Below are 12,856 nucleotides of genomic sequence, written 5' to 3' on the forward strand. Positions count from 1 at the left end.
TTATTTTAAAATAATGAAATTCTAACATTTATATCACATATTTAAATTTATTAATATGATTTATTTAATTAGTTTTTAATGCAGCAAAGGGGTTTTGCCTATTTTTCATCTAAGGTTCTCGATATTTTATTTATTTTCATTACCAGGTATGTGCTTACATGAAAAAAAAAAAAATAGTTATGATTCCTATACCGCAATTAAGTTAGCGTGGACATTCAATAAAATTTATCAAACCAAATTTCCAAAAATTGCTCCTTAAATGCTCTTTCAGAATCCGCATTTGCTCCAGTCATAAAATTAATATTTAATTAATTATCATCAATTAAAAATACAAAACTAATTTTGTGTATAACTCAATTCCTATGCTATATCATGGCAATATGATAATGCCCTTTTGGAATTTAGTGACGCGATATCTTTTACTTGTTGTCGGCAATATCCCAATCGCTATTACACATAAACTTTAGTTCCCCCTTAAAACTAAAGACGTCGTTGCCTTCAGCCTCAGAATCAAACTTCTCTCACTTTTCATCATATTACGAGATTATGAAAGACCTTGCGTGTTACTCACACATGTCCACAACTATATATCCCTACACTAAATTTATGTCAGTGTGGATTTTTAAAAAGACCCCGTGGGGGCTTTAGCTCCATACACACAAGACACGAGTATACCGTACGGAATATACAGTACATATAAGTGAGAAATCAAGATGGCACCCAACCCTGAATTTCATTGAGATTGAGACACAGGTGTCACTCGATTCGTAATAAAAAATATATATCTATAATCTATACACTGTCCACAAAGATCCACCTGTGTATTTTCTGTCGTGCAAATATTTTTTAAAATATACATCAAATATTGTTAATAAACAAGTGCAACTTATAATTAATAATTATTATATTATAATTATTAATACCAATAACATGATTGTCGAAGTTTTATTGTAAAGGTAAGTTTTTATTATTAAATAATATAATTATTTTATATTTTTTTATTTTTATTTTATGATATTTTTAAAATTTTTTCAACAAATATTTGCTGCGTTTATCTTTTTTTTTTTATTGTGCCGCAAATGTATAAGGCGAACTTGCTTTTTTTGTGTACATGTATTTATATTTTATGTAAATGTTGATGTATATATATATTTGTATATATATATCGCAATATCTACATAGCTGTAGGCGCTTTTCAGAATTCTTAATGAATTCTCAATGGATTTGATCATAGATTCCATTTACTTTCCATCGTCTTCTCAAAAGTGAAATTTTTTATTTAATATATATATGTATCTTTATGCTAATTACTCACTTAAAATGAAATTTCATTGATTTGATATATTTAAAAAATATAATTACTGATTATAATTTAATTATATTTGAAGTTTTTTTACTAAAATCAATTAATTAATGAAATTGAAAGTTTTGTTTATTTATTACTGAGAAGAAATCGAGATTTATGATGTTTAATTATGAGTTTTTTTAAAAATAATAGAGCAGGATAAAGGAATTGATTATTTATCAATTTATCATTTGGAGTATCGTGATATATTTTTTGCAAACTTTATCTTAATTGCCGTAATTATTGTTAAATTGTTTTTGTAATTCTTGATAAACATCCGAGATAAGTTTAAATTTATATCATTTATAAAATAATAATTTATATGAAAACCAAATTTATACATTTATAATTTTTGCGGTGTAATTTTTTTTTAGCAATAGATTCAGGAATTGCGTCGACACAGAAAAAAATAAATTTTCAAACTTGACTGTAAAAATAAACTCAGGAATTAATTTTATTTATTTTGACATTTGAAATATAAATTTTGAAATTTCCCGCGAAAAATAATTAAGATCCATATAATTCTAATTTTCTCAAACTAGATCTACATGAAAATCAATAGACTTACGTAGAACTTGTCTAAAATTTTTTTGAAATTTTTCTTTGATAAGATCGTGGTTCTTCTCTTAATCAAATTTTCAAATTTTAGTTTCATAATTTCCCTTTACTGGAAAATATAAACACAGAAAAAAAGGATTTCTTGGCGCAAGAAATATTTTGCATTATGAATTAGAGACAAAAATTTTCTTCAGGGGTTATCAGATATTTTCGGCTGAATTTTTTTCGGAAACAAAATCTCTAAATACAAAGTACAGACCGCACATTGATGCACTACTGTCTAATCTAGCGAAGTGCGCTTAAATTGTTTGACAATATTCGTTTGTTGAAGAAAAAAACTCGGCCAAAGTTTCCATTTACTGCACAAGTGCAACAAAGATAGTACCGTTCGAGGACTTGAGTTTAATAGAGAGAGAGAAAAGTACGAACCCCTCTTAAAAAAATATCTTTTCTATGAATCATCTCCAAATTATCTTTGTCATTTTTAAATCTTTCTATAGTAACATTTGGTCTGCGCATTATGATCCTTGAAGCAGGATTAGTTTTTACGAGTTCAGAGTGAAAGAGACTTTTCCATTGAGGAATAAAACTAGTTACGTCACAGACCCAAAACGTAGTTTCTGATTAGCATACAGACTAGTATAAATAGAATAATATTAGTCTTCAGTTGATTTTTTGTAGTCAACAGGAAGATCGTAGCTTCGATCGTAAAATCGGTTTCGACTTTTACAAGCTCTAAAAAATAAAAAAACGTAACAGTGAATCAATAATCTATGTATTAATTTATATCTAAATATGTAGTAACAAAAAAAAAAAAAATTAGCGACACAATCCCTTGTTATCAAAATATCAATTGCTAATCTAATCATAAATTATACACATTCTTTGAACATATTTATATAAGAACGTCATAATTTAACAGCAATCAATGACTGGTTATTTATGTGTTCCATTTTTGTATGAAAAAACTCTATGTAAATTATAATTATATAGGTGACCGACTCTCATTTTACAGACAATTTCCCAGCAATGATATCCCAGGCCGTAATTTTCCACCAAAAAACGCCTTGGCGTAAAATATCTCAGAAAAAAAAAATTTCTACGGTATCCCGTTCATTATTTTACTTGACTGTAGCCTTAGGCAATTGGATGTCAAAAAATTTTATAACACAATTTGTAATGGTTGTTAAAATTTTAAGTGATAAGATAAATGTCCCAATTACTGATCTTATAATCACTGACACCTTGATTTATCTTGTGTACTGACGTACTTTTGTTTTATTTTATGAGCATGTAAAAATAAATAATTTAATAAAGTCGTTGATATTTTAATCGTTAGTTATTACAACATACGGCTATTATTAATTATTCATTATTATTATTATTATTATTATTATTATTATTATTATTATTATTATTATTTTATTGTGACCTATAGTTTTTTAATTCAAAATTGAATAGAAATAAATCGTAAAAATATAGAAATTTAGGAATTTAAAAACAGCGTAACATCCGAATTGTTGAACTAAAATTTCAGTATTTTAGATTTTGAAAAAAAATTTCAGGACCGTGTAATATAAGAAAATTTGAAAAAATTAAATCTCATTTAAAAAATATTTTTTTCCCGCCCTCTAGAAAATTTTTACTCGCCCTCAAGAAATTTTTGACGCCCTGAGAAATCTTTCGTATTAAAAATTGAAAACGAATATTTTCTTGGGACGAAAAAAAAAAATTCTTATGCCTAAAAATTTTATGTATCTGAAGATGGGAACGTTTTTCACGAAATGAAAATGAAAAGTAAAAAATTCACTGGATCTAGATTTTTAAAATGATTCGCATACGCGCTAGTATGTCAGCGGAAAATTTCAGGCCGACCTCAACTAGCCTTCAAACAGTCAAATTACATAAATTTTTCATTTTCGTTGCGCAAAAAACGTTCCGATCTTCAGGTACATAAAATTTTCTCTAGTTTTAAGAAAATTCTTGTCTTCATTTCATAACAAAAAATCTTTCTTGCGCCAAGAAATCCATTTTTTCTGTGTTGAGTGAATGCGAAGCTTATGACTGTTTATTTATTTAATCTTTTCGAAGTCAAATTTACGGAGTTAATTTTAATATTGAAAATCTGAATCAGGGTGAATGCAGATTTAAATAAAATCCAAATCACTCATCTAAAAAAACAAACTCCTTATTGACTCCATACAAGAAGTGATTTTTTTTTAAACTCTGAAACTCCAAGTAAGGGAGTGAATTTGGATTTAAACAAAATCCGTAATCACTCCGAATTAACTCTCAATTTCATTCAGTAAATTACTCTTTTCAATTGTAGTTTCTGTACTTACATCAACAATATTGTGATCAACAAACAAAAAATTATTTGTATTGACAAAAAATAATAATTTATTAACTACAAATAATTATTTCTTTGTACAAAAATATTTTTTTAGCCATTTCCGCCCAAATTTTCTCATACAATAACACATCAAAACCCAATAAAAAGTATAATAAAAAATTATTATTATCGTAATTGTTATTATCTATTATCGTAATAAATTCGTTTCCGTTTTTTTACTGTTATGATTATGACCATCTTATCACAATAATATATAGATAGTACAGTATAAAGTGAACATTTAATGTTACAACTTACAAGTTATAGTTTAAAAAACAATAAACCAACTTAACAATAATATTTACAATGCACAGCAACAGTTAATTTATTATTTAATTTATTTTCAGAATAAATTAGTCATAAAAAAACAAGAGAAAAAAACAGTTAATTATTCATCAATGAACAATAGATGAGACTGATTAATAATATCAACAATATTGTTTGTTTGTTACATAAAAAATATAATTCATGGTTTAATAAATATAATTAATATAATAGACGAAAATTAGTCCAATAAAATGGATCGTTCGCAACACAGTATGACGTTTACTGGGGGTGATAGTAATTTGCACGATTATTGGGAAGCTTATCAGAAAATGATTGAGGAAACTAAAATGCTAGATGATTATCTTGATGAGGAGTCGAGTCCCAGAAGTTATGATGGTATTTTATCATATTATTTTCCTCTTATATAATTAATTAATTTATTTATTTATTTATTTATTAATTGATTGACGTTGATAACTTTTTAGAGGGTGAAGAAGAAGCAGATTGGCTTAAAGCTGCAGGTTTGAGTGAATTAACAGAACCATGGAAAGCAGGAAGAGAAATTCAACCAGAAGAATTGGGCGCTGCATTGCGTACACTATCGCGTGCACAAGCTGAAGCTGTAAAACGTCGTGTTAGGTCGCTTAATCATACTGTTAAACAAAGATTTAATCAGCGTACTAGAGCACGTAAACCAGATATACGTGATGTTTTCAAAGATGTTGAAGTAAGTGCATGTGTATTTAATTGTTTTAATTCTAATGCTAGAAAGTTAAGTTATATAAGTTATTAAAACTTTGATATCAAATATTTTTATCGATTCCTGGTCATAATATCCTGCTATTATAATTCTTGGCTTACCCGCGTAAAAAGAAATCGAAAAAATGTTGATAATTAAAGTCACGGAGTACACGGCAGCAATCGGACACCTATTTTTTGGTAAAAAATGGGGAAGGGGAATTCAAAGTTAGGGAAGAAGGGTGTGAATATTTCTAACTTCCCAAGTTGCACAAAGTCAAGTTTAAGATGCTTTTTAAAAGGACAAGACACGTTTTTTTTGTCTCAAAGCCAAGTTTTTTTATATAAATAAGACATACAGACATTGGTTCTAAAAGTCATAGGAAATTTGTGTTTTTTTCTTCGTCTCAACGAAGTCATTTTAATTAAAAAGTAGTTTAGATAACTTATTTAGTACCGTCACTTATTATCCAAAGACAAAATATCCGAATACATTCTATCCGATAGACAAAATATTGGACTAAATACTCGATAGATAAAATATTCCCAACAAAATATCTTATAATATAAATACTTTTAATATAAATAGTACGGTACCCTTTTATCAGAAATGTTTAATATATTTTCACATGAAATTTGAGTGTGTGACATTAAAAATAGATCAACACATATGCTTGGAATGGTACGGTACCCGTTTATCGAAAACCATTAATTATTTTTTCACTTAAAATATATTTTTCTGAATAAGATTTATCGACAGGATATTTTATCTCTTGAATATTTAGGCCGGGGATATTTCGTCCATCGGATAATTTGTATTCGGATATTTTATCACGGATATTTTGTCGGGGATATTTTATCCGCGAACTACAAGTCGTGCTACCACTTATTTGATGCCTTATTGATAGGTCAAAAAACAGCCTCAAAACTTATAGATATCTTATAGATGTCTCTTGATTTATTCCTCCTGAAATAAAGATGTTTCGCTTTACCTTCCAACCGCCTACGTAACAATCACTTATTTAAATATTAATATGAAAAAATTTTACAGGCGTCAAGCGTAGGTACGAGATCACGTAGTGCGACTCCTGATTCATTAGACAGCGTTAACGATTCTACCGAAACACCTGAAAGTGCATCCCCACCGTCACCACCTACTGTCGTTAATACAGCCGTCGAATCGCATCATACAAGTATTAATATCCCAAGTTTTGTTTCAATATTTCATCGTAATTCCCACGACGACAAGGAATACAAAGAGAATAGCCATCGACAGACATCATCTGTTAGTAGTAATAATAATAATGTATCCATAGTAACGCCAACTCCATTGCCAGTGCAAGAAATATTTCGTCGTACTGGATACCATTGGTCGCATGGTGGTGATATTGCTAGTGATTCAGAAGGTATTGAATTGACTGCCTACCAGAGATTAGGAACAATAAGTTTAGCTAGACCAATTATCCAACGTGCTGGTGGTAGTGATCCAAGTGAAATTGCCTCTGAAAAGTTGGATGCTAATAGTCATGACAATGATAATCATGAAGAAAATCACCGTGTGACAAATAAAATAGATAGGAATAATAAGGAAACATTGAAACGAAGTATTGGTGGTGGCAGTAATCATGCGAGTGTCACTCGAAGTCATAGTAGTTTGTATGGACTAACAAGACCGGCGGATCATTTGATAACGAGACCGTTGAACAGAACGTCGTCACATGATCACTTGAGTTTTGAACAAATGTGCCGGGCTAATGAGTCCATGACGGGGGTCGTGTCTTCCCAAGAAAATGACGACTGGAGTCATAGTGCGGATGTTGATTTTGAAAGATGTGGGGTCGAATTATTGTCACAGAGAGATTTGATGAGACTGCGGTCATTGCTGTGGTTGGAATTGACTGCTGTGTTTGATAAATATAATTTACCGTTGGTCAAAAGAAAACCAAATAAACGGAGACAAAAAGGTTCAAATTTATACTTTATTTTTTATATAATTTAATTTTTTTTTGCTTTTTCGCTCCGTAGATCTAAACTACTATTTTTTCCCTGCATATTTGGGTTCGAAACTTGTCATCCGAAGGTTAAATATCCGCGATTTTTGTCCGGAAATCGATAAATTCGCTGCAGGAAAATTCGCAGTAGTCCATCTAAAAAATAAATTATTAACGACAGCTATTGCACCTTTTTTTCATATATTTTATGTATGTAATTTAATTAAATCGTGTCATATTTTATCAATATTCCCCCTGATAGCAAGAATTTCTGGTCAGGAAGTTGATGTCAATTAGTTGCGATCAAAGTGACGACAATTTCAGCTTTTGTAACTATTGACTGCAAGTTGCTACCAACGTTCCTTCTCAGAAAGTTGGCATCTAGTTGTCGTCAACTTGTGCAGCCTTGATAGTCAAGCTGGCAGCAAGCTAGTGACAACCTACTGCAGTAACTTGTCACCAAGTTGGCAGCAAAAAATGCCATTTCCATAAGCTGACGATAACTAGATACCATTTTGCTGAGAAAGTTAACATTCCAGTAGTTCACGGAAAGTTGCCTTCAATCGTCTCAGAAAGTTGGCAACAAATTGTAGTCAACAGTTACAAAGACTGAAGTTGTCTTCAACTTGATCGCAATAAATTGACATCAACTTTCTGAGCAGATAATCTTGCTATCAGAGTAAATTGTCGTCATCTTGGCTATCAGAGATCAGTAATTCCCTAGCGAAACATTTTTAATTCCGGATTTATCATCAATAAGACATATCACCGACGGATATTTTGGTGGCAGATTTTAAGTCTGCTGATTTAATGTCTACCGATCACAAATTACGTAATCGTATAGTTTACAGTCGTATCACTTTACATTAAAAAAAAAAAAATTACTTGCATTTATATAAATTAACTAGATCTTAATCCTAACTGCAAAAAATTTTGATACTAGGTTTGATTTGATTCATTTTAATATTTTGTAATAAAATATTTAATTTTCATTGCTGGTACTAATACTTGATAACTTTTTTTTTAGCTGGTAATTTATTTAGCGTATCATTGTCGACATTATTATTACGTGATAGTCAATTAACCAACGAAGAAAACAACATTCCACTGATATTTCAAAAACTGTTAAACGAATTAACGCAACGAGGTATAAAAGAAGAAGGTATCTTACGTGTCGGCGGTAATAAACAAAAAGTTGAACTGCTGTGTACAGAATTAGAGACGGATTTTTACAGCAAACCTAAAGAAGTTGATAAAATAATCCAACGTACGCCTTGCCATGATTTGTCAGCAGTATTAAAAAAATTACTACGTGATTTACCTCAACCGCTGCTTACTGTCGAGTATATTGACGCATTTTATCAAAGTCACGGTAAATATATTTATAATAATAATAATTATGATAACGAGCAACTTACAGCTAATACGTTACTGCCCGAGTATTACTACCAAATTTATGAATTTCTTTTATTTTTATTATCATTTAAATTTAATAAGACAAATCTCATTACTAAATCGCAAACTTATTGATTTTGATGATTGTATAATCATGAGATTCTTAAAAAAAAATCTTCACGTGGTCAAATTTTTTTTATTAATCGTCTAATATATATTTTTTTTCACTGATACCAAATTAAATTTGTTTCGACATACCCGTGTAAAAAAAAATTGTTGAAAAAAGGTCAAAAAAGTGTTGACTATTCTAAACTTCAAAACTTGACACAATGACGAACTTTTTTAAAAATATTTTCAAACTTCGAAAAAAGCACAGAAAAAAACAATTGACCTAACACTATAAATTAACATTTTTCAGTGCAAAATACGTTCAGAAAAAAACGGATTTTGAACTATTTATGACCATTTTTCGTTTTAGCATATCTTAAGGGGTAACGGTAACCGATTTTCAATTCAATTTAATTTACGGACAAACATTAGAAACCTAAAATAGAGAGTCTTTAGCGTTTTTTAAAGCCTTAACAAAGAGCTAGAAATTTCGTATTTTCAAAAATTCTAATTCGTCTCCGAGAAAAATTGTTTTAAAATTCTCATTTACTCTACGAGTGCAACAAAGACAGTCCCGTTTATTTTTCTGAGTGTGAGAAAGAGGTCCGGTACCGTATCCCCTTAATAATATTAGGGCATTTATTGATTTTTCCCTTGAATTTTCAAAAGTTTAAAAGACGTTCAAAAAAAGTTCGTCCTTGAGTCACGTTTTAAAGTTTAGAATAGTCAACACTTTTTGACCTTTTTTTAATAATTTTTTTTACACGGGTAGCATAGACTAAATTTTTCTTACTCTCTCTTAATTATACACTTGTATAATAGTTATATACGAGAAATTTGCAGGCACTACGTGACTGCCCAAATATCACAACTAAATTTGTAAAATACTCAGAAAAAAAGGATTTTTTTAACAAACAAAAATTTTCTTGGGGCGAGAAAAGATTTTTTTGGGCAAGAAATAATTTCTTGCGCCAAGGAATTTTTTCTAGTTTTAAATAAATTTTAGTTTTCAATTCACAATGCAAAAAATTTCTTGGGGTAAATAAAAATTTTCTTTGGGCGAGTAAAGATTTTTTGCGTTAATGAATCCTTTTTTTTCTGTATACGCACTTTCGGCTTTGAGAAGCTTCCTAAAATCAAAAGAGAGTATGAAAATATGTCGTTTTGGAATTGGGAACGCGATATAAATAATATAGCTATATATTTAGAGACATTCAGTCATATTTAGTGACAAAATAATTAAAATATTAATTTGTTTAAAGAAAAATGAACACGATCGTCTTTTTTCCCGCGTAATTTAAATGTAATTTGAATAGTATAGATAAATTGACTTATCTCAATACTTGGGAAGAAAATTTGAATAATTCGATTATAAATTTTTATTTCAGGTGTAAAAAATCCAAATGATTTATCGTATTCATTAAATTTATTGGTACTATTGCTACCAGTAGAGCATCGGTGTACATTAAAAGCGTTATTAAAATTTTTAAAATTAGTCATTGATAATAAAAGTTCAAATAAAATGTCAATACACAATGTGTCGATGATTGTCGCGCCGTCATTATTTCCGCCACGATATATTTATCCTCGTGATCGTACGGATCTAAGCGCTCAAGTAAATATGGCTGCTGTTTGTTGTCAATTAACAGAAGCGCTTCTTATTAATATTGATAAATTATGTAATGTACCGAGTAATTTATTGAAACAACTGAGAAGACAATCCGAAGAAGACAGGTATCGTAAATATAAAAAAAAATAGTTTATTTTATTCTATTTTATTTTATTGGTGCTCGCCTGAGTAAGATATGATTTTATTATTAGTTTTAATACAACCCAATTTCTCGTTTAATTGTTTTAATTTTTTTTTTTTTATAATTAGCAGATTAATTGATTTTAATTGCAGTTACAGTAAAATATGTACTTAAAATTTTTCGTGGTTTTTTTTTATTTTTTAAATTTTGGGTGACGTCTCCGATTGCTGGTAAAGCGGAAGTGGAACAAAATCTTTGGTACAAAAACCATCAGCTTTTAAAAATCGAATTTTAAAAATAAAAAATTTTTTAAAATAATAAATAAAAATTTATATTTCATAAATTTTATAACAAAAAATTTAAGCTCAATACAATAATTAAAAATCAAAATTTTATATTTTTATACTTACAATTATAATTATAAATAATAATAATTACTGCCTTGAAAATGAATAATAAAAAAATTTAATTTTACTTTTTAAAGTAAAAATATTAATTGATAAGAAAATAAAAACGACATCAGTGCAATTAATAAATTTTTCAAATTAAAAATTTTTATTATTTTATGGGTGCTAAAAAAAAGTTATTTATTAATTAATATTTAAAGTTTTAATTCCGTTTTCTATTTAAACAAATGTTTAATTAATTAATTAATACATTAATTAAAAAAAAAAATATTCCACAAGTGGCATTTTTAATACTTACATATAATATTAACAGTTAATAAAAATACAAACAATAGAAAATGTCTGCGGTTTTTAAAATTAACGTTAAGGGTCAGAGTTTATTTAATAACTAATAAGTGGCTGATTAGTTAATTAATAAGTTAGTTTATTAGATTAATATTTAATTAATAATTTTATTAGTATGTAGTTATTGTATTTGTTTACAAAACATAAAACGCCATTTATAAATTTTCTAAGGCATTTTAATAATGTGTCATTTGATGTTTTTTTTTTTTTGTAATATGACATGCCATACTACAATAATAAGAAATAAATTGTAAATATTGCATTAAAATTATTTAAATAAAGTGCCAAAGAAAAATAACAATACAAATATAGGTTATAGTTTATTTAATTTAACCCTTTCCCGCTTGACCTTAAATCCCTACTCTCAATTTGAATCGTCTGTCTTTGTCTTTAAGTGAGAGAACGCGAGTCTATTTAGTAGAGAAGGGGCAGAAAAAGTTGTAGAAGGCGCATGTATGCACTAGTACAATTCTACCGTTACTCATACAGCCTTACTAAGAATTGTAATTGGTTTTATCCCCACACAGCTTACACCGAGACTCCAAACCGGGAAAGGGTTATCCCTGATTAAACAACTGAATTCGACTGAATTAAAAATTTCATATTCGTTTTAATTCAGTTTAATTCGGATTCAGAACCAGAAATTGGAGAATTATTTTCGAATTAATCAGAATTAAACCGACTAGAATTATTTAAATTCGTTTTAATTTGGACAAATTCTGGTTTTACTGCCGAATTAGACAAAATTAATTTTTAACTTAGGTACCGAATTAACAGAATTTATCTGAATTAAATAGAATTAAAAATTTAATTCTGTTTAATTCGATCGAATTCAGTTGTTTAATCATGGTAATTAAGTCCCTAAATTCATTTCATTCTATTAATATAATAGTAAACCCTACAGCTTTTACTGCCGCGACACGCCGAAATGATTTATTTTTGTTTGAAATACTATGGTGCCATTTTTTTTCTTTTTCAGTATATATATGTATATTATAAGGCCTTGGGCATACCCGGCATACCCAATCGAGTCGAATTCATATACGAATCAAATTCACGCCTCAACTAAATCAAATTCAATTTTTGAAACCAGATCGAATTATTGGATCGGCGACGGGACGAAAGACCTCACACTCCTTGTGTGAAAAATTCTTTCGGCAAACACTATGGTGTCATAGTAAAGCCGGACCTCGTTGGCCACTTGACGGGGATTGAAATAAAACATGGAAAAATTATGGCCATAGTAAAATTCGCAATAGTCACAGTAATTTGAGATAATTGCTGTCAATTTTGTTATGGCTATAGTAATTTTTTCCGTGTGTTTATTTCAACTTCCGTCAGGTGGCCAACATGGTCCGGCTTTACTACGATTTTTCTCTTTAGATTTGAAAAAAAGTTACTCAGTTGTTATCAAATAGGAGTCGAACAAAATTAACTTAATGAATTTTAGTCTACGAAATTTGAAAATTCGAATTATAAAATTGACTTGAAGATTTTACTGAAATTTATTTAACGATTTTCGTGTAACTCCTATTTGATTGATGACTAAAGTAAGTTTT

General features: G+C 28.9%; 1 protein-coding gene across 1 annotated transcript; it reads left to right on the plus strand.

The window, feature by feature from the left end:
* The first annotated feature begins 652 nt into the window (after positions 1 to 652).
* Positions 653 to 11,118, plus strand: LOC130671096 (rho GTPase-activating protein conundrum). Its single transcript, XM_057474795.1, has 6 exons — positions 653 to 956; positions 4,643 to 4,958; positions 5,048 to 5,289; positions 6,352 to 7,264; positions 8,319 to 8,663; positions 10,183 to 11,118. Exons 2-6 carry the CDS (start codon positions 4,814 to 4,816, stop codon positions 10,551 to 10,553), a joined length of 2,016 nt encoding a protein of 671 aa, XP_057330778.1. The 5' UTR covers positions 653 to 956; positions 4,643 to 4,813; the 3' UTR covers positions 10,554 to 11,118.
* Positions 11,119 to 12,856: the final 1,738 nt, after the last annotated feature.

Source organism: Microplitis mediator, chromosome 7, assembly GCF_029852145.1.
Source record: "Microplitis mediator isolate UGA2020A chromosome 7, iyMicMedi2.1, whole genome shotgun sequence".
In the NCBI taxonomy this organism is placed as follows: domain Eukaryota; kingdom Metazoa; phylum Arthropoda; class Insecta; order Hymenoptera; family Braconidae; genus Microplitis; species Microplitis mediator.

Bases quoted from the DNA above. Each gene is read 5' to 3' on its own strand.
- LOC130671096 (XM_057474795.1), top strand. From the start codon at position 4,814: ATGGATCGTTCGCAACACAGTATGACGTTTACTGGGGGTGATAGTAAT. The intron at 4,959-5,047 runs GTATTTTATCAT...ATAACTTTTTAG, and splicing joins GAGTCCCAGAAGTTATGATG to AGGGTGAAGAAGAAGCAGAT. The intron at 8,664-10,182 runs GTAAATATATTT...TTTTTATTTCAG, and splicing joins CGCATTTTATCAAAGTCACG to GTGTAAAAAATCCAAATGAT.